At 35.0% G+C, this 21,848-nt stretch overlaps 2 protein-coding genes across 3 annotated transcripts; one reads left to right on the top strand and one right to left on the bottom strand.

The window, feature by feature from the left end:
- Positions 1-3,448: 3,448 nt before the first annotated feature.
- On the top strand, positions 3,449-8,534 carry LOC115767401 (ELAV-like protein 2). 2 transcript variants are annotated; one of them, XM_030711666.1, is made up of 5 exons: positions 3,449-4,325; positions 5,270-5,314; positions 5,371-5,628; positions 5,688-5,931; positions 8,041-8,534. In XM_030711666.1, the coding sequence occupies exons 1-5, from the start codon at positions 4,136-4,138 to the stop codon at positions 8,363-8,365; spliced, it is 1,062 nt and encodes a 353-aa protein (XP_030567526.1). In that variant the 5' UTR covers positions 3,449-4,135; the 3' UTR covers positions 8,366-8,534. The 2 variants fall into 2 exon arrangements, with proteins under 2 accessions (XP_030567526.1, XP_030567524.1); XM_030711664.1 differs by having other exon boundaries at positions 3,449-4,334.
- Positions 8,535-15,906: 7,372 nt separating this feature from the next.
- LOC115767364 (calcitonin gene-related peptide type 1 receptor) lies at positions 15,907-21,690 on the bottom strand. Its single transcript, XM_030711621.1, has 9 exons — positions 21,617-21,690; positions 20,690-21,014; positions 18,929-19,019; positions 18,782-18,873; positions 18,589-18,715; positions 18,418-18,519; positions 17,477-17,595; positions 16,697-16,770; positions 15,907-16,633 (listed from the first exon to the last, which is right to left on the bottom strand). The coding sequence occupies exons 2-9, from the start codon at positions 20,974-20,976 to the stop codon at positions 16,254-16,256; spliced, it is 1,272 nt and encodes a 423-aa protein (XP_030567481.1). The 5' UTR covers positions 20,977-21,014; positions 21,617-21,690; the 3' UTR covers positions 15,907-16,253.
- Positions 21,691-21,848: the final 158 nt, after the last annotated feature.

Below are 21,848 nucleotides of genomic sequence, written 5' to 3'. Positions count from 1 at the left end.
ATCTGTCTCTTTCTGCTTTTCGCTCTGTCTATTGCTGGCCTCTTCAATTTTATTCAATTGCCGTTCTTCTATTGCACCCTTGGCCTGCCCAAGACATGCCGTGACCCACCTCAAGGCTCTGTGCGACACACATTTTAAATGAGGTCACAAATATCGGCGCAAAAGTGTCAATTACACATTTTTCCTTCTTTCTTTTTATATTTTCTGCTCATTCAATTCACACACACACACACACACACTCACACACACGGCAGCGTTGTCTTTGGCAGGGTCGCTGGCCGTTTGGGGTTGGCTGTTGAAGGAGTTGCTGGTCTGGCGGGTGGTCTGATGGGGTGTGGATGAGTGGTGTGGGAGGGTGGAGGGGGGGGGGGGGTGTGAGTAGCTGGTGCCGAGCTGCAGCATCACGCCATGTTGCAGCACAATTAAAAGCCCAGTGTGTGTGTGTGTGTGCTCTTTGCTCTTCGCTTCCTTTGACATACCCCCCGCCCCGCCCACTTTTGGGTGCACTTTCTTTGTTTGAGCTTGTCTCCTTTTTTTTTTCGTGGCTTTGACTTTGACTTGTTTTGCTTTGCCTTTTGCTTGGCACTCGCCATTCAAGTGCTGTGTGTGCGTGTGTGTGTGTATGTGTGTGTGTGTGTTCCTCTTATTCAGCTTTATCTTGTTGTTGTGGCTCTTGTTGTTGTCCTGTGTGGGCCTTTTCAAGCTGCGCCTTTGAGTTCATTGAACGCAGCCGCAACAGCTGTTTCAGACGCTTGCCACATGCCACATGCAACAGAATAGCAACCACAATAGCTGCAACAACAACATCAACCCATTGATCTGCTGCCTTTTCAGAGCAAAGCCGAAAACTAGCAAAGACCGAAAATGGAAAAACACCCAAAAAACACTGGCCGCAACGCGCACGGGTTCATTGAACCCGGCGAAACGAGCCCAAAGCCAGCAAAATCCCATAACGAATTCTGAGCCCAACACAAGCCAGCAGCCTGTGTCATGTGCTCTATGTCCTATGTCCTATGTCCCCTGTCCCCTGTCCCCTGTGCCGTGTCCCGTGTCCGGGTTACGCGACTTGCCGCTTCGTTTGTTTTTTTTACCCTATTTTCAATGCGGTCCCTTTTCATATTCTAAGCCTCACACGCAACCACACACAAGGATCTACGTAGCTAGCTAAAAACGGGGGTCCTTTTTCTGCCTCTCTCTCTCTGCCTCGCTCGTGCCGCTTGCTCTCAGTCTGTGTCTATATATTTCAACCCCTCAATGTGCTTCCAATTGGACCAAACCAGGCACGCGTTTTTCCAATTGGAATCGCATGCAGTCCTCTTAGAGTCAGTTGCATTTTGTTGTGCTAAATTGCATATTGCATGCCAAATATGTTTTGCTTGCAGCTGAAACGACTCCATGATACGCTACAAATGCCAAAAAAAAATAATGCTAAAAAGGCAAATCTATTCAATTACAAAATTCCTATGGAAAGTATTCGATTTTCAGCATCAAATTTGAAAAGGGATGTAAAGTTTTTTGTGCCGCGAAAAATAGATCTATATTAGATAGAAATTATGGTTCAAAGCTAGAAGATGTTTTGTGTTTTTAAAAAATATTAAATAATACCAAAGGCAATTATTTATAACTTTCCTAAGTATTTTAATCTTTAAACTGTGAATCTTTGTAAATAAACTTTAGATTTGTCAACGGCTTGTTTATAAAAATCATAATAATAATAAGAAAATAATAATAATGAAAATAGTAATAATAATAAATAATAAATATTATTAATAGAAATCAATTAAAATGATATAGAATAAAAACAATAAAAAATAATAATAATCAAAATTAAATAATTAATGTATGAAGATTGAATACAAAATTTGGCATAGCAAAAATGTATTCAAATTGTACAAAATGCCTAGATTGATTATGAAATTTATTTAGTTTTAATAATTTAAATGATTATTATTATTAAAATTAATACTTATAGGCAAAACAATACCATGCATACACTTAAGAAACACATTTCGTTTGATAAGCTTGACTTTTTACTCAGAAAGCTGCTTTGACTTTTTCCAATATTTAAACTCTTTCAATTTGCCGCATTTCTCAAAACTAATAAGCTCTACAGTGTGCAGGGTATTCATATTAACTCCGAAAGCTGGCGCTAAAGTGCACGTGCACCGAATGCTTCGAGTACTTACCCACTGTGGTGCGAGTCCCAACGAACCGCTGAGCCACTCGCATTTTGCGCATTTCACAAAAAAAAAAAAAAAACACAAAAACAATTTAATTAAATTCCAAGCCATTAGGCAAAGTTTTCAGCTGACAAAGAAAAAAAGAGATGAATGGCAAAAAATAGAAGAAAGAAACTTGATGATAAACAGATTTCGGGCTTTTGGTCCTGCCGGGGTGTGTGTGTGTGTGTGTGTGTGTGTGTGTGTGTGTGTGTGTGTGTGTGCTATAGGTACTATATGTCAAATATCGGATTGAGCATTAGCCTAATGTCTTTGGGGGTGACTTTTCTTTGCGTCGAGGCCCGGCCAACTCGACTGCTTAACGCGCTTATCAATGGGGGTTCAGACTGAACTTCTCTTTTTATTTTTGGTTTTTTGTTTTTTTTTTTTGTGAAGCTCGTTAACGTGAGATAATTTAGACTGATGTGTGTGCTATCTATTTGCAGATTGAGTAAAAATACGAGCGAGCAATCGAACAGAGGCTTATCATATATCAGAGACGCGTTACAGCCCAGAACAGGAGGAAGAGTATAATCAATCGATGAGAACGATTTTTAAACTGCAACCGAAGCAAAGCGAAAAACCAAACACCACCAAACAAAACCAACAACTATTAACATAACAAAACAACAATAACAAGAAGAAGAAGAAGAAGAAGAACAACAACAACAAATATAACGAATAATCATATTTAAACGTATAACAACATTATAATAAATACATATACCATATTATATATGTATGTATATTTCTTATAAAAACAACTAAGTTCCAACAACAAAAACAAAACAAAACAAAACGGAAGAAGCGCAAATTAGTAAAAGTAAAATAAAAGAAAACAAAACATTTATTGCTATCTTTTTGCATTTTTGCAATTTTATATATATATATATATATATATAACAAAATAAATAAAAAATTAACTCAAATACTCAAGAGGCGAACAGTTGAGCGAAGAAACGCGGATAAAGTAAAAACAAAAAAGAAATACCAAAACCATTAGCAAAATTTACTCTTTTATCTAAAAACAACTAAAACAAAAAAAAAAAAATAAAAGAAAAGAAATTACTTCAAACTTAAATTAAATTTTAAACTTTAAGCAAAGCCAAAGAACGGTTTAAGACAAAAACAAAAACAAAAACAAATGAACTTAAGCTAAATAAAATACTATTTTTTTTTGCGATCGTAGTTGATCTAAAAACCCAAAAACAAAAGAAAAAGTAGAGAAGAACAAACAAACGTCATAAACAAAAGAACAACAATTCGCAGAAAGATAAACAAAAACCTTGCGACAAACAACTTCACGGGACTTGTGCAAAGCGCAGTCAAAGCTCTTTATAAATAATACTACAAAAAAAAAAAAAAAAAAACCAAGAAATAAGTACATATATTCTAAGCGTAACAAAACAAGCAGTGAGATTATATACTAAGCACAAGCAAGCAAGCAACCAACCAACATCAAATACCGAGTATAGCCAAGCGCAGAAATTGAGGAAAGTAACAGTTACAGCTACAGCAACAGCAACAGCAACAGCGACAACAACATTAACAGCAACGCTAACATCAACATTAACAGCACCACGGCCAGCAACATTAACAGCAACGCCAACTCTACCAGCAAGATTGAGAGCAACAGCGAAAGCAACAGCGACAGCAACAACATCAGCGACAGCAACATTAACACTAACAGCAACAAAAACAGCAACATAGCCAGCAACAGTAACAGCAGCATTAACAGCACCACGGACAGCAATATCATCAGCGACAGCAATATTAACAGCAGCAACATTAACAGCGACTGCAACATTAACAGCACCGGCGACAGCAAAGAGAAAGACAGAAAGAGCGACAGCACCAGCGACAGCAAGAGCGACAGCAACATTAACAGTAACGGCAACAGCAACAGCGACGAGAACATGACCAACGCAATGGATATTGTGAAGAACGGGAGCGCAAATGGCTCCGTGGATGGCAGCAATGATGAGTCGCGTACCAATTTGATAGTCAACTATTTGCCACAAACCATGACGCAAGAGGAGATGCGATCGCTCTTCTCAAGCATTGGTGAGTTGGAGAGTTGCAAACTGGTGCGTGATAAAGTCTCAGGTAATTTGGGTAAATATTAACCAATATTCTAATAATTCAACTACACTAAATAGCATTAAGTAGTTTATAACTTTACTGTACAGCATGCATAACTTTGTTTATTTATACATATATATTATTACTTGTGCCATGTTCGCGGTAAATTTACAAGGCAGTTTGCGCTGATTCACCTTCTATAATCATTTCTGTTTGCCTTTGAGTTAAATATTACAAAAATATGCAGTATTTAAGATGTTGAGAACCAATAATGAACAAAATAGCGTAGCTGTGCATTATATACATTTTCAAAGGGGTTCCTAATTCTGAGCTTCACGACAACGAATTTATAAGGTGCATCTTTGCAACTCAAAATATAGATCATCAAATGATTGCACAGGAAATCATAATCTCAAGCCTCTTTGAGTTGTGTGCTTTGGTTAGACTTACTCATACTTTCACATACCATCAGATTCGAAAAATGGGGAAAGGCTTCTAGGGAATTACGGATGTTACCTCTTGGGATTCTTCAGCCTTTTAACTAAATCTCCTTCTGTTTCCAAGTTTTTACAAGTCCTATGTAAACTATTTAAAAGGGAATGAATAAGAGAGTAATGTCTACAATTTGAAGAAAATAACTTGGCACGGGCAAAGCCGGACAGCCCGTTAGTGCTAAGTCTAACTGTTATCATATATGTATAAAGTTAACAGTTGTTAAGGAGTGTGAAACTATTAACAGGGCTGTAGCTGAAAAGCGCGCTGTTATTAACATGCGAGTATTATTTTAGACAGCTGTTAAGTGAAAAGTTGATTGAATGAGTGCAAAGAAGCTCTGCAACAACAGCAACTAAGTATCAAAAACTGTCAGTTAAGAACTTAATTAATTTTTCATATTTAGCATGCACAGCTTAACATAATCGTTAACATGATTTAAATAACATGTCGAACTTGATAAATTCATTTTACAGTCTTGCCAGCATCATTGACCGCACTCAATCCGGCTCTGCAGCAGGGTAAGTGTATTTATAGATATCTGTTTTTTCAGTTTTATATTAACAGCAATTTGTAGGTCAAAGCCTGGGCTATGGATTCGTTAACTATGTGCGCGCCGAGGATGCTGAGAAGGCTGTGAATACCCTGAACGGCTTGCGTTTGCAGAATAAGGTTATTAAAGTATCATACGCCCGTCCAAGCTCAGAATCTATAAAGGGTGCTAATTTATATGTATCGGGTCTTCCGAAGAATCTATCACAACCAGACTTGGAGGGGATGTTTGCGTCGTTTGGCAAAATAATAACATCTCGTATACTCTGTGATAATATTTCTGGTAATTTTTTGCATTAACAACTATCGATAACGATAACGCATAACAAAATCTATCGGCAGGTCTATCGAAGGGTGTCGGTTTTATACGTTTTGATCAACGCAACGAAGCCGAACGCGCCATTCAGGAGCTAAACGGTAAAACCCCCAAGGGCTATGCCGAACCGATAACCGTCAAATTCGCCAACAATCCAAGCAATAGCGCCAAGGCCCAAATCGCCCCACCCCTAACCGCCTACCTGACGCCCCAAGCAGCAGCGGCCACCCGCCGCCTGGCCGGCGCCCTACCATCCGCCGGACGTATCAGGTGCGTAGCATCCATTCAAAACCTATGCAACATTTATTAGATCGGGGCCATATACCATTCACTATATATATATATATATATATATATATATATATGTATATACATATAGTACGACGCGTTCGCTTGAAACTGAGCGATCCGTGTTCGTGCGGGATTCAAAAGAAACGCCGCCCACAAAGTCGTTGATGGAAAAATGAATTAGAAACTAGAAATCAATTTGATAAACAACATATATTATTTGAGCATATGTAACAAATATTTATATATTATTATAATTTCATTTCGAATTCTTATCGATTTAACATAACTTTTACATGACTTTGTTTCTAATTTAACTACCTCTTATGTGGCATATTTCGGTTTTCTTTTTTCTTTGACAACAACAAATTTGTCATCATTTTTAGCATTGGAAAAAGTCCCATGTTAGCGATTAACAAGGGTTTGCAAAGGTGAATTTTTCGACTTATTCATTTCACACACACAGACACAGAGACACACACACAGACACACACACACATATATATTGATTGCTGTTTTACTTTTTTGATTTACTATAAAAAGAAAAGAAATACAATTTGTAATACTAAATGTTTAGCTTAAATGTTTGTGTGTAATTGTTCTACATAATATCCGAATACCCGAATACCCGAATACCCTATGATTTCAAGTACAACTCCTAAACGTAACTTTTCTTATATCCTTTCAACAACTAGCTAGCATTCACATGACGGCTTCTTGTGTTTGTTGCCACGTTTCGATTCATTCCGTTCTGTTACAGCGCATGCATCAATTCTCAACTCTTTTGATTTCCTCTAACATGAAAGTGCCCATATGATTTAAGAGTCTATTTAATCACTGTGTATACGTTATATGTTAACAAATAACATTCCTTTCGAAAGTCTGTTTATATATACGTATATATATATATATTTTCTATATTATTTAATTTGTTTTTTTTTTGTTTTTTTTTTTGTTTTTTGTCACCAAACCAGCGACAATTACATGCTTGTGCTTTTAAACGAACAATCAATTGGGCTAAGGAGTATTGTGTGCATAGAAAAATGCCATCAAAATGAAAATTTTTGCAGCACAGTGTAATAGTGGCCAGCAAAATTACTATGAAAGCATGTCACATGATATTATAAACCAGAAAAGTTGTTGCAAATGCGGCATGCCGATTTTCAAATACCCTTGCAGACTGAGCAGCTCGAGGATGCAGTCGTCTTAGGTTATGGCATAATCAAGAGAGGGCAAAAGTGAGAGAGAGATAGAGAGAGAGAGAGAGAGAGAGAGAGAGTCGGAGAGAGAGAGAGGGAGAGGGAGAGAGAGAGAACATGATGGAAACAGGTTTTCATTTTCTTGAAACTTATTTTTATTTATTTTGTAGTTTGCATAAAAGTTAAATTATTGAGATTTTCCTCTCATAGTCTGATCATTAATTAAATTAATATTTATTTATAATTTTGTTGCAAAAATAGAAATATGCCTGCGTTTAGGTCTGTTTGCCATATAAAAGATATATTATAATAATAACAGTCTGATTTTGAAGTAACTAATACAAGACCTCCAAGACGTAGCAAATTTTGGAAAATAACTAAATAAAAAGTTAATCCAATTTGGAATAGATTTGAGTAACACAGTAAAAAGCTTCAATACTTAAAATTTGAATATAAATGATAAAAAGGGTATCTAATTAAATTATAAACGAATATAGAACAGATAGACACAGTTTTATCAGGTACTGATATTACCAATCCATCGCCTCAGCAAACTGTAAGGGTATATACGAAAATAAAAAATAAAAAAAAATAAAACAAAGCCAAATTCAAAATCTTTTATACTTATACATACCCAGCATAGCGTTTTATAGTTTCCTAAGTGTTATACTCCAGAAGGGAACGACACGTTTTGTTGTGGATATATATATATATATATATATATATATAATACCATATATATATATATGTATGTACCATAAACTGAACAAAGAATACAACCTCAAGTACTTAACTCCTATTGTTAACGAATCAATTAACTTAATGTGTGTAACTAATCTATTTGAATTCTCTCCACCCCAAACCACAAATCAAATGTTAATGAACTGAACAGATACTCACCGCTGGCTGGTGATCTATTGGCCAATTCGATATTGCCGGGCAATGCAATGACCGGATCCGGCTGGTGTATATTCGTTTACAATCTGGCGCCAGAGACTGAAGAGAATGTGCTGTGGCAGCTATTTGGCCCGTTTGGCGCTGTGCAATCGGTCAAGGTAATACGCGATCTGCAGACCAGCAAATGCAAGGGATTCGGATTCGTAACCATGACCAACTATGATGAGGCTGTGGTGGCCATACAATCGCTGAACGGCTATACACTGGGCAATCGGGTGCTGCAGGTTAGCTTTAAGACAAACAAAACCAAAACAACTTAAGGGCAATCTCTGCACAGTCAACCAAACTATATACCAAACTGAATGTATCTATTATTTTTGGAACGAATCTCCCTTTCACTCTATGCAGAAAAATTCAAGAGAAAACACTCGTTACGATGAACGAGAATAAGGTAGCAGGAAAATATGATAAAGAAAAGTAACTATGGCATTTGACAGCGAGTTGTAGTCATAATTGAAATGCACACACATACCATAACACATACATGTGTATCTGTGTGTGTGTGTGTGTGTGCTTTTACCTATATTGATTTGTATGCTAAACGAAATTATTATGATTGATTGATTGATTGATAATGATTAATGAAATCTTAGCGAAAATTTAAATACTTATTATGTTTACTTTTGTGGGAAATTACACGCAGCACTTACATCATTTATCCAATTTAAGTTTATTGAACAAACAACGTAACAAAAAATACCACAAACATACTAAACAAAAAAAAAAAAATACTTTTTAAACAAATAATACCTAAAACAAAGCTTAAAAGAGGCAACAAATACAAAAGCAACAACAAGAGACAACATCTCTTTAGATTGACTAAGCGCAATGCATCAAATTAATGAAAACAAAAATACTTAAATTAACTGAAATTTTTTTTTTTTATATTTAACTAAATTGAATATTAAAATTACGTAACTAAATTATTTAATGTTTATTCATTTAACTAAGCAACTAAAAGAAAAAGCAAACCAAAAAAAAAGTATTTATATATATATATTTCTATATATATATATATAAAGAAATTGAAAAGCAAATATAATTAAAATACACGCATATAAAGAAAATGATAATTTTTAAAGAATTTATTCTGAATACCTAGGTACATATAGCATAATCAAGCCTATATGTGCTGCTTTAAATGCTAAATTGTATTTGTATTTCGTATTGTGTTCGTTTTGCAAAACTTAATTAAACTTAATTAATCAATTAATTACATTCACTTAAACTAATGTTATAATATGTACTTAAAAGCTTCTATTCAATTTGATTCAATTCGATTCGCATTGATTTGAAAAATCTGACCCCGAAGAGCCGCGTCCAAGCCGATCAACTGCGATCGCGAAACGCAACAACAGCAACAACAAAATATACATACATCATACATCATACATCATACATCATGCATACTTATAACCATTCTTATTATTATATATATGTAATCGTTTTAATCTTATTTTTTTTCGTCGTCGTCTAACTTAAAATGAGAAAAACAAAACAAAAAAAACCAAAGTATATTCAATAATGTATGTGCAAACGCAACGTAAAGAAACCAAGAAAACTTATTATATTATATTACATTATATTATTATGCCTACTTATTATTCCATTTTTATAATTATATCTTACAAATAAAACCAAAACCAAAACCAAAAAAAAAAACACAAAACGTCAACCAAACTAAAACAACATGAAAAAAAGTAAACAATAATAATAATAATATATATATATATATATATATATATATACATATACATATATATATTTATTATAAAATAAATGTGTGACTTATTCAAAAACTATGCGAAAAGAACAACAACAAAAAAAAAAAAACCAAAAACCAAAACACAAAATTTGTTTTCTTTTTTTGCCAACACTACAAACAGAACAAAAAAGACAAAACAGAAACACACACAACTGAAAATTGGCAACGTTGCGCATTGACTGATTGATTGGCACATTGACTGATTGATTGATCAGATCAGAAAACAAAAGAAAGAAGCAGCTGTTGCTGGTGCAGTTATTTGGGCTGAATATTGGCAACGGCGCACAGCTGTGAAATTTGGCAGCGTTGCACTGAAAACTGGCAATGTTGCAGCGCATTTTTGTGTGTATATATATTTTTTTCGCTTGTTCATTTCTTACCTTTATCCATTTATTTGTTCAAGCAATGTTTTTGCTTTTCTCGAATACAACTCTGCAAATGCTACAAACAAGTAACTGAAATGTGGCAACATTGCCTTCGCAGCTCGAAATTTGCTCGGCCTGGTCACGTACACCCACAAGTTATACACATACATATAAAACACATATTACAACAGTATTCAAACAAAGAAAATAAATACAACAACAGCACTCGCATTTTTAAACAAAAATAGAGAATATTGAAACTCGTTCAGCTCAGTTTCAATGGTCAAACAAAGTAAATAATGCATAAGTTTTATAACACTGGTTTTCCAAGTGTAGGAAAATGCATTCAAAACTAACTAACAAGATAGCTAACATACGTACGACAAAGTATACTTAATTTAAGATGTGAGCCTACTGCATAGATGCTCCCTCCTTCTTTTTCCCCGTACTCAGTAGCGCTTCAATCAATGTGTGTGTGTGTCAGTAGAAATTAGCAATCTAAAACTGAAAATATTTAACAAAAATGCATAAACAATTTTTAAAATGAGACTTTTTTTTTCGAACTAGTGCTTAAAGTACGGCCACATCTACATGGCAAGCGGGCACTCTGAAAAAAAAAAAACGGAAAAGAAAAAAAGAGAAGAAAAAAAAAACGTAGTTCAAGTAAAAAACTCAAACGAGGCGAGAACAAAAAGTTGTGGGAGTTGCAGGCGCAAATTGAAAACACCAAGTACATATATATATATATATGTGTCTATAATGATGTAAAATTTTTTAAACAAAGATTTATAGTAAAATTGTTTATTATATTGAATAATAAGTATATATACATGCATGCATTACAATATATATATACATATATATATATATATACATGTCAAACTAAGCAAATGCATACAAGTAAAAACAATGTGAAATACATTCAAAAAATACCAAAGATTGGAGAAACACTTAACCCAATATCCAAGCCACACAACCAAAAAGTTCGCCAAATGTGCCCGTCAAGGAGCGAGCTCTTTGGATCCAAAACTAAGCCCAGCAGACTTATCAGATGGGTGCAGCACATAAATACTCAAAGCTCGCGATATACGGTATTCGATATTCAATAAAAAAACAGAAGAACTACTCACTTATGTGTATATGTAGCAAGTGTGTGTGTACTCGTACATATAGAAATTTCAAAAATTAATTGTTCTCCTGTTTTTTTTGTTTATTTATTGGTTCGTTTTTAAGTTCCGGTTCGTTCGTTCATGTGTTTGTCTTGCCAGTGGAATCTATATAGAACATAAACTAGAAAACGAAAAGAAAAAATGGAAAAAAAAAAATAATAAAAAATTATGGAACATTTAAACATATACATACTCACTAATTGTGCATGTGTGTGTGTAAGCAAGTCAATGAACTTAATGGATTTAATTACATTTAATAACAAAATAAAAAAAAAATAAATAAACACATAAATAAATATAATAACCATCACATTAGCCAGGTGCTGGTCCCGAGCTGGGGCCCACACACCACACGGCTGTGTGTCATTATTCAAGAAAGCAATATTAAGATGTGACTCGAGTTGGCTGCAGCCAAAAGCCAAGCCAAGCCAAGATAGTCCTTCAGCCTAGATGCTTCAGAATGCAGTTCATTAATATATTCAAAAAGCTCTTCAAAATACTAGATATCTCTTTATTTGTCAAAGCAAGAAATGACTTTTGCATCATTTGGAAAATTACATTTGCACAATTTCAATAATTTTTGCCATTGTTTTTTCCGTATATTCGTTGCATATAAATGCTGACGAATGCATTTATTCATTTAATCATATTTTTATATCTTTCGGACTGAGAAAGAAATCCGAAATAGCTTGGAAACGAGTTTTGAATATTTCTTCGGATAGATAATTGAAGAGCTGCAGTATTTTCGTAGTACAATATTTAAAGTCTTCAGTTTTTATTAAAGAACAAACTAAAAGAAAGATTTCACTTTTTTCCCGATTTAAGAATCACATTTTTTCTCAAAAATATGCAGTCCTTGGTAAAATATAACTAATCCGTATTGCTTCAGAGTGCACATCTTTAAAATATTGCCAAACTTGCGGTGTTTAAGTATTTTCCTGGTCTTAAAACCATTTTCCGGACAAAAAAATCTCGTTTTTTTCTGAAAACCCTATGCCTAAAGGTGCGCATTTGTATAAATTCAAAGGTCAGCAACTCGGTCACAGAACTCACAGTGTGCACACATAAGTGTATGCTATACAATTACCTAAATATAGCTAAAGAATATTAGTACATTTAAAGGCTGAGAAGAAGAAGAAGACGAAGAAGAAGAAGACAAGGATGATGTTTTAGATGAAGAAAAAGCAGTCGAATGGGGAGCGAAAAGGTACATCCAAATAGACACAACTCACTCACTTAATATACACTGGCAAAAACAGGAATAGGAAAAACAGAAATTTAAGTACAGTCAACAAAATACAACAAAATATTGAACCCAACTGAAAAACTTGTGAACGAATAACAATGAAAATCATAAACTAAGCATGAAATGCATTTAAAATAATTTCAACAAATTTATACATATTTAAAAACAAAAAATATAAAAATATATAAATATACTCCATATATTTATATATACATACATATATATGTAATACATAAGTAGTTATATAGAAGCGTATGCTAACCCATTTGGTCCGACAAGAAGCACAAAAGTGTGAGCTATGCTTGCGTAAAACCATAAAAACTTCCAACCCTTACACGATATACAACACTAACACACACACCCGCACACATACATACAGATACATTTCATGGATTTTAATAGCACGCAGCATCAGAGTTATGCGAAAACATAAAGAAAATGAAACTACGATAGATTGCATTCCGTTGTGCAATTTGATGTTGATCAGCAAGCGATAACGATAATAGTCGATGTTGTTCGATAACTCAATTTAGTTAATAAGCAGTTAGACAAATACTAAACGAGTGTGAAATCAGCCAAAAGCCGATGCTCAAGCAGAGGCGTATAAACACGGTCTAGGTTTAAACAGCCCAAAAGCTATGCGAGCGCTTAGCTGCATGCCATGAGAATCGCATAGACAGGCGCACAGTGGTGCAGCTAGCTCAATGCTCGACTTTAAATTTAAGCAGTGATTAATTATAACTTTTAATGTATGTTCTTAGAATTGACTAAACATAAAGAAAGCAGAAAACAAAATGTTTATTAATTTGCAATAAATTTGAAAAAAAACAAAACATATACTTAGCCGCTTTGTCAACGGAACGCGCCCAAACCAAAGAGAAAAAACTCCAAAAAATCAGTTAAATAAGCAAAAATAAAACAATATATATATATATATATATATTAAGAAGATACATGATAGTGATAAGAAATTGCTAACAGGTATACACAATTACACACACATACACACAGACACACTCGAACTCCCACACATCGACACACACACACACACACACTCCAATCGATTACTAACTATTTGATTATGTATGCTACTTATGATTGTCTATGGAGATATATGTATTACTTTGTATACCCCACAAAACTTGTACTTACATATTTATTGCATTGTATTCAACTTAGTTAATCACATCTTAACCAACTTACCAAACTTACCAAAACTTTTAACATATTTATATTACATTATAGTTACATTATCTTATATTATATTGTATTGTGCTTGACATTGAAAATTGTCTGATCCATGCCTCTATATGTATTGGAGTGGTTCCACATTTGTTTCTGCTTTGAATGACAAAAACATCAAGTATCCAAAACAAATGAAGAACAAAATACCCCAATGCCCAGCTAATGTGCGCCCATAGGATACCCAAAACCCATAAAGAGATCTTAAGTATTCAAGTGCTATAATCAAGCCATACGTACTACATCTACAATTAGGCATATTTGTATATACATAGAGCTCTATGCTAGTGGGTTAACATGATGCATTTTTGTGGCAACTGCAACATGATGAAGAACCAGAGAGGAATATGAAACATTTTTTGCATAATTAGATCAAATTGGATATACCTAATACAGATGAATCGCCACGTGGCGAAGATCAACAAGAATTAGATATAACTACAAGACTTACACACATTTAGATGCATATATGATTATTATATAACTTATTACAAGAAAATTAACTATACTCGTACATACTTATAATTGATATGGATGTATGTATGTATTATTAATTGTAATTATAATTATTATTGTATTTGTATTTTATTGTATTACCATGTATTAGTTTTGTTCCACACTCTTTTGCTCTTTCATAAATAAAAACCAACAAAATCAACAAAAAATATGAAAATAAAACAGAAATTATACAAAAAAAAAAAAACCGGCAAGCGATGGTATGAATATAACGAATAAGTCACAAATCAAGCACACAAATAAAAACGACGTGAAATAAAGTGCAAGAAAAACGAAATAAGCGCTAATTAGTTTTATCATTATTTCAGTTTTTGCTTTTATTTTTATTAATTATTTATTTAAATATTTATTGCATTTTCTTTTAAACAATTCTTATGGAACATAGTGCGTAGATTTCGTATATAGTATTTATTGTAAGTATATATATTAGATAGTGTATACAGACCTTTAATATTTCACTTTTTGCATACTTTGAAAAGAGTTCAGTTTTAAAGCGACAGCCTTGGTAAATGCATACAATTGGATACCATATTTTTGCGCTGTCAATTGACGATCGGACTATAAGTACCGATGCTTTTAAAGAATACAATTTCCTCAGTCTGCCGCAACAGTTATCGCAGAAGGCAGCTCAACGTGGTGATTAGGATATCTCCTAGCCGTGCACCCTATCTTACTCTTGTGCTCTCTCCCTCTCTCTCTCTTTCCATATGTATTGTGTACTGCATCTCTCTCTCTCTCTCTCTATCTCGATCTGTCTAATGTAGTGTGCCTTGTATCTCCCTCTCTCTATCTCTCTTTCTCTCTTATTCATTACATATATATTGCGCAGTGGATCTCCTTCTCTCTCTCTCTCTCTCTCTCTCTCTCTCTCTCTCTCTCTCTCTCTCTCTCACTCTCTCTCTTAGTTGCTCTTGCTCTTTCTCTCTCGTTCTTTCTATATGTATTGCACCTTGTGTAAGGCTCTTTTTTTCTCTTTCTCTCTCTCTCTCTCTTTCTCTCCATCTCCCTTTTTATATTTATCTTTGTACCCACATGTTGCTCTTCCACGCACTCTGATATTCACCACAATCTCACCTTGAATTTTTCGCAATGTAATAGTTTTTCTTTAATTTTGTTATTAAATTATATTTTTAACGATATAAGTAGCTAACCCACTCATTGTGTCTATCAAGGAAAACTCTTTAGATTTGCAGATAACATCGTTTATTTCCAGTAAATACTTTTAAAATTTGTATCTTGATTGAGTAAATATGTAAGTATTATATAAATACAATTAACATGCTGTATCTGCATGTTCCAAAAATGCACAGTACAGAGAAATCAAATTTATATAGCATGCTTTTGGGGGCAGGTTGCCCCACAAAAGGAACCCGAAGGAAACACGTAATGGATTTATGGAACATGCATGATAGTAGATATATATATATAAATATGTTTAAATAACACTCGATTATATGTGTGTAAATATATATAGCTTTTATATTGTGTATATATATTATATATTTTGCAATCTTTGTTGGCACAAACATTTGTCATGTAGGTACATGGAGTACGTATGCGAATTTCCGTGTATCTCTAAGTTTTGGAAAATCTAATAAAAAAAATGTACTACAGCTAGAATAAAATTAGGAAAACAATGGGTATAGCTACATTTAAATGGATAATAGACAAGACATTAAATACAAACAATCTGTGGTTGCCGTTGTAATGTTGATATGCCTGCAATAGCATCTGGAGTTCAGCATGCGCCAAGCGGCATCGCCTTGGATCTCACTGGTCTAACTTGGTGGTACTTAGAAGCGCAGCTGGGCCATTTCCAGGTTCTGCACGGTGCAGTGCCTTTGTTTAGACGCCCAGCTCGCGACTGGGCGTGGTTGTTGCCAATTGTCCAGTATTACTCCCGGCCGGCGGCGGTGCGACCAAGCTGGGCATCCACTTGTTCAACAGAGTACGCATGGCAAAGGTCACATCATGATTGGCGAAACAGAACAGAAATGAGACAACGAAGCCCTGCAGGCTGACCAGCACCACCGACAACAGCTGATAGAAGCGATCCAGCTGGGTGCCAGCATCGGGTCTATAGGGCAGCAGAAAGTGCTGCAGCCCGAAAAGTGGCACCAAAATAATTGTGGCACGCACCGCCTTGCGTATGGCCAGCGGTGCTGGCTGTGCCGATTGTGGATGCAACTTGCGCACAATCACCCGCAGCACATTGATAAGAAAGACTAAGAAGAAAGAGTTGGCTAGTATGTTGATAGATAGTCGTTTGAATGTCGTTTAATACTTACTGAAACTGGCCAGCAGCGAGAGGGTAATGGGCACCGAGAAGATCCACAAGTAGAAACTGTCATTCATCCAGCAGCTGTGGGAGGAGTTTCAACAATATCGAGTTATCATATGAACTTATTTTGTTCTTTATATTCTTATGCCCCCAATGTGATCTTAAGTTCTGCCATTTGACATTTAGTATCCATAATATTAGAGCAGCTTTCAAATTTTCTAGCTAAATACCAATTACAACTTCGGGCAACTCACGTACTATATGAAATCTTTTGTACGGGCGAGTTATCATTGCTTTCAATTAAGACACTGCTTTTCCATCTATATCGCACCCTTGGAAAAGTAAGTTGAATCATTTGAATAAGTCAACATTAGAATCAACACCCATTTTCCAGATTAAGTCTAATGCTTTTAATAATTGGTTAAAATACATTAAAATGTGTTACAAACATTTTCCGCTTATATTCCACATTACAGTGTGGAATCTCGAATATCACTAAACGCTTTTTGTTAAGGTTTTACTTAGATCTTTTGAAAAAACTGGCTTAAAACGAATAAAAACCTTTAACAACCATTTAAATTTTATGAATAGGCCCAAATGCTTTAGATGGTCGGAAAAAAATACATATTGTCTTCACTTTCCACTTATTTTCCACAGTTAAGTGTGGAATTTAGTAAATAGCTGAAACGGTATTATTTAGAGCTTCGGATAAGACTTCACTCGCTTTTTCAATCTACATATGCTTTCGTATATCTGACCTGAATAAGCCCTAGTCAACATTACTCACTGAGCATTGTCGTTGGCACTGAAATGTCTGGCAACGCCGTAGGGTAGTACAAACAGGAGAGGTAACAGCCAGCTGAGCAGCTTGAACCAGCGCATCACAATCGTGTCCTTGACAAAGACCTGCAAGACAAGTGCATTAGTCAATGAAAGCTTACGTTGGCCAGCCGAATATTGAATACCCTACAATACGGTGTTACCTAAAGCTTAAGTGGGAAAAAAGTAAAGTAATTATATTCGCTGAGAAATGGAAGGGCTTCTATTTGTGTGGAATCCGATTATGATTAAATGTGAATAATAAATATTCTCGGGTAAGTCTGAGCCAATTTCATAGAAATATAATTGTTCGCAGTTTGAATTAGGTTTAAGGAATAATAAATCTCTTTATCTAGGCGAACAAACAAGTTATTCTATTTACCCATGTGAAACTGGTTCCAAGCAAAATCCGATTATGGTAAGATGTGAATATTATATTTAGCTAAGTTTGATTCAGTTTCAAGCGAAACTCTTACGCTTGCAGAATCCCGTTTCGATGAAAACTTTAATTAATGGAAATTTAATGAATGCACCTAAAGTAGTTGTTCCCAGTTTTAATTAGGTTTAATAAAAAACGAAATTCGAACAATATTTCATATAAGATCCGCTCGAGAGGGCATATAATACATTTTCCCGATGGCACTTGACATTTGCAATTTCAATTTGATGACGATAGCGGAACAGTTGCAAATCATAAAAAAAAAAAGAAAAAGGAAAATGCTTGAGAGATGCTTTCACATAAATTGAGGCGGCTGCAAATCTCATCAGGAATTCACAGCGGTTGCTCGTAAACTATGCAAACTTGTGCAGCAATTACAGCGATTTGCATGTGAATGGATGGAAAATGGAAAAGCAAAGGAAAAGGCAGGCCCCAAGCGTGGGGCAGGGGCAGCTTCAACCAAGACATACCACAACCAGAACCAAGTGCAGATGCAAACCCTCGCAGAACATCCAAAAGTAGTTGACAAGCATAAAATAATGCACCACCAAGTGGAGTGCAATGCACCAGGGCTGTAAAACACGAAATTAAAGCATTATTGTATAAGGATAATGGGATGAGCAACAGCTGTGGCCACTTACCGGATTCTCGGCTATTTGCTCGGTATGCTCAACGACCAGACGATACCAGAGTATCCAGGCGATGCATGTGCAGGCCAGGGATGCAAACAGATGCACATGTATCCTGATGCGGGTGCAGCGCAAGGATCTGTAGGATAGAGCATCAGCATCAGCATCATACGCTAGCCTGGCTACTTGCCCAGCTCGTACGTACTTAAAGCCGAGAAATATGACAATCGATATGAGCAGCGCCAGAAGCGACAGTGCATAGCCCTTCACATACAGCTCGTTCACAAATTGCCGGAACTGCAAAACAAATCAACCTTGACAACAGCTTTGATCTGGATGCACGGTGACTAACCTGAAAGTCCTCATAGTCCACACAGTTGGTATAGTTGGACCAGGTCTGATTGCTAACCGGATGCCGGAACCATGAACCAGTCTCCAAGCAACTAACCACACATAATACATGCGTACAAGGGTAAATAATTATTATTATTATCTTAATTTTCAGCTCTCATATATTGATTGTATCTGGAAAATCCTAATCGTTCATATATCTGCATAGCTAGAGTAATCAATTTGATGTGAACTGGTTCCAATTGGCTTCTTAAGTAGTTCGTGCCGCAGTAGAGTAGTTCCAAAAACTTATTTAATATTCTAGTTCCAAAATGTTTGTCCCTCATTTTCTATGTTCTATGTTCTATGTTCTATGTTCTATGTTCTATGTTCTATGTTCTATGTTCTATGTTCTATGTTCTATGTTTTATGTTTTATGTTTTATGTTTTATGTTTTATGTTTTATGTTTTATGTTTTATGTTTTATGTTTTATGTTTTATGTTTTATGTTTTATGTTTTATGTTTTATGTTTTATGTTTTATGTTTTATGTTTTATGTTTTATGTTTTATGTTTTATGTTTTATGTTTTATGTTTTATGTTTTATGTTTTATGTTTTATGTTTTATGTTTTATGTTTTATGTTTTATGTTTTATGTTTTATGTTCTATGTTTTATGTTTTATGTTTTATGTTTTATGTTTATGTTTTATGTTTTATGTTCTATGTTCTATGTTCTATGTTCTATGTTCTATGTTCTATGTTCTATGTTCTATGTTCTATGTTCTATGTTCTATGTTCTATGTTCTATGTTCTATGTTCTATGTTCTATGTTCTATGTTCTATGTTCTATGTTCTATGTTCTATGTTCTATGTTCTATGTTCTATGTTCTATGTTCTATGTTCTATGTTCTATGTTCTATGTTCTATGTTCTATGTTCTATGTTCTATGTTCTATGTTCTATGTTCTATGTTCTATGTTCTATGTTCTATGTTCTATGTTCTATGTTCTATGTTCTATGTTCTATGTTCTATGTTCTATGTTCTATGTTCTATGTTCTATGTTCTATGTTCTATGTTCTATGTTCTATGTTCTATGTTCTATGTTCTATGTTCTATGTTCTATGTTCTATGTTCTATGTTCTATGTTCTATGTTCTATGTTCTATGTTCTATGTTCTATGTTCTATGTTCTATGTTCTATGTTCTATGTTCTATGTCTATGTTCTATGTTCTATGTTCTATGTTCTATGTTCTATGTTCTATGTTCTATGTTCTATGTTCTATGTCTATGTTCTATGTTCTATGTTCTATGTTCTATGTTCTTTGTTCTATGTTCTATGTTCAATGTTCTATGTTCTATGTTCTATGTTGTATGTTCTTACTCCTTGCTCTTTTCTTCCCTATTTTTCTGTTCCATGAGCTGCAACTTATATTCTATATTTTTTATAATGCATACATTCTGAGACCCAAGTATTGTTAATTCCAGATTCTTAAGTTTGAGCTTTGTTTTTTGCCAACGATTTTCGCAATCAATTTGTAAGGCATGAATTGATCAGAAAGGAACCCAATCAGGCTACGTTGCTTGAATTTTATATGTGAGTCGAGAATGGAGTGAGTCGAAATGGACTTAACCATTTCCAAAATATATATAGACTTTTCTGTCGCATTTGGAATGGAATATAAATTTAAAAAGTGGTCGTGTTTATGATAAACATAGTACGCTTTGAGACTAGCCGCTCTTTAAATGTAGTTTGATTATAAGTTTAATTTTGCATTGAACTCACGTTTTGTGTGCCAAAAACTTGCTATTAAAACCCTCAACGAAGTCGGGACAGTATTGACTCAATACGGTGCCAGCTGGTGTTCGTGGCCAGCACAGATAGCCATCAAAATTCACGGGACAATAGAGGGTTTCCATTTCACTTGTATTATGTGAATGGTGATTTGTTGCCATTGTTGCCGATAGAACCGTGGCATAGAGCTCGTTCTCGCTGGCCGCCTCCTCATCCACATCCTGCATATCAATGGTGCCCTCATTGAGCACCGCCTGCTCCAAGTAGCGCGGTATCATTGTGTATGTCTCCAGCAGCAGCCCACCATCGCCAGGCTCTAATCAGGGTGGTAAGGGGAAGCGTATATTGGGTGGGGTAATATATACAAGCATATATGTGTTCATGAAAGTGTCGATTTGTTGCCAAGCGCGAGTTGTGAATGGGATATTCTATAATTCAAGTGTGACTGTACTGAAGGTATAGCCGCATTTAAGTGTGACCGTCTTTGTAGTAAGATTTCATACAGATTTTGGCAGCTTACTAATATCTTACTGCAGTGTGGCCGTATTTGAAATTTGATCGTATGCTTGAGTTATTTCAGTGTGACCGTATTTACTAAAATTGCGCACGATGCTTTCAGTGATACCGTTTTCCTATGACTCTTTGTTTTCTCAGTGCGACTTTACTTTGAGTGTGTCCATATGAAATGTAACCGTAATTAAAGTGTCAATGTATGAAATATCAACGCATTTTTTCATATGCAATCGTATTTGAGTCTGTCGCAACTTCAGTGCTATCTTTAATATATTCTGTGTGACTGTACTTTATAATTATAGTATGTATCAATAAACCTGTGCGAGTGTCAAACGAGTGCTACGAGCGTTGATGATGGAAACCTGAGCAGCTTTCAACTCAAATATAATAGAGTATTGAACAAACCTGTTGCCAGTTGGCCTGTGGCCGTATCATTCTGGTAGCGATAGACGCACTCGGCATACAAATGCTTGAGAAATGTGCGTAGATTATCCTGCGGCTGTGGTGGCATAGCCCCCGATACTGTCATCTCAAAATAGGCAGCTGTTGCCATAGTCAGTGCTGTAATGGAGACAAATAAAAGGAGTGTCGGTTGTTTGGTTAATTTGTTGTGCATTAGTGTGTGCATGGATGATTT

Source organism: Drosophila novamexicana, unplaced genomic scaffold (assembly GCF_003285875.2).
Source record: "Drosophila novamexicana strain 15010-1031.04,08,12 unplaced genomic scaffold, DnovRS2.1 tig00001385-arrow-arrow-pilon, whole genome shotgun sequence".
In the NCBI taxonomy this organism is placed as follows: Eukaryota; Metazoa; Arthropoda; class Insecta; order Diptera; family Drosophilidae; genus Drosophila; species Drosophila novamexicana.
The sequence above is the reverse complement of the archived record's forward strand: the minus strand, read 5'-3'. Positions and strand labels throughout refer to the sequence as shown.

Coding starts and splice junctions, on each gene's coding strand:
- LOC115767364 (XM_030711621.1), bottom strand. CDS start 20,976: ATGATACCGCGCTACTTGGAGCAGGCGGTGCTCAATGAGGGCACCATT. Junction 18,520..18,588: donor AGCAAATAGCCGAGAATCCG/GTAAGTGGCCAC, acceptor CGTGTTTTACAG/CCCTGGTGCATTGCACTCCA. Junction 16,634..16,696: donor CTCGCTGCTGGCCAGTTTCA/GTAAGTATTAAA, acceptor CTTTCTTCTTAG/TCTTTCTTATCAATGTGCTG.
- LOC115767401 (XM_030711664.1), top strand. CDS start 4,136: ATGACCAACGCAATGGATATTGTGAAGAACGGGAGCGCAAATGGCTCC. Junction 4,335..5,269: donor TAAAGTCTCAGGTAATTTGG/GTAAATATTAAC, acceptor TTCATTTTACAG/TCTTGCCAGCATCATTGACC. Junction 5,315..5,370: donor CAATCCGGCTCTGCAGCAGG/GTAAGTGTATTT, acceptor AGCAATTTGTAG/GTCAAAGCCTGGGCTATGGA.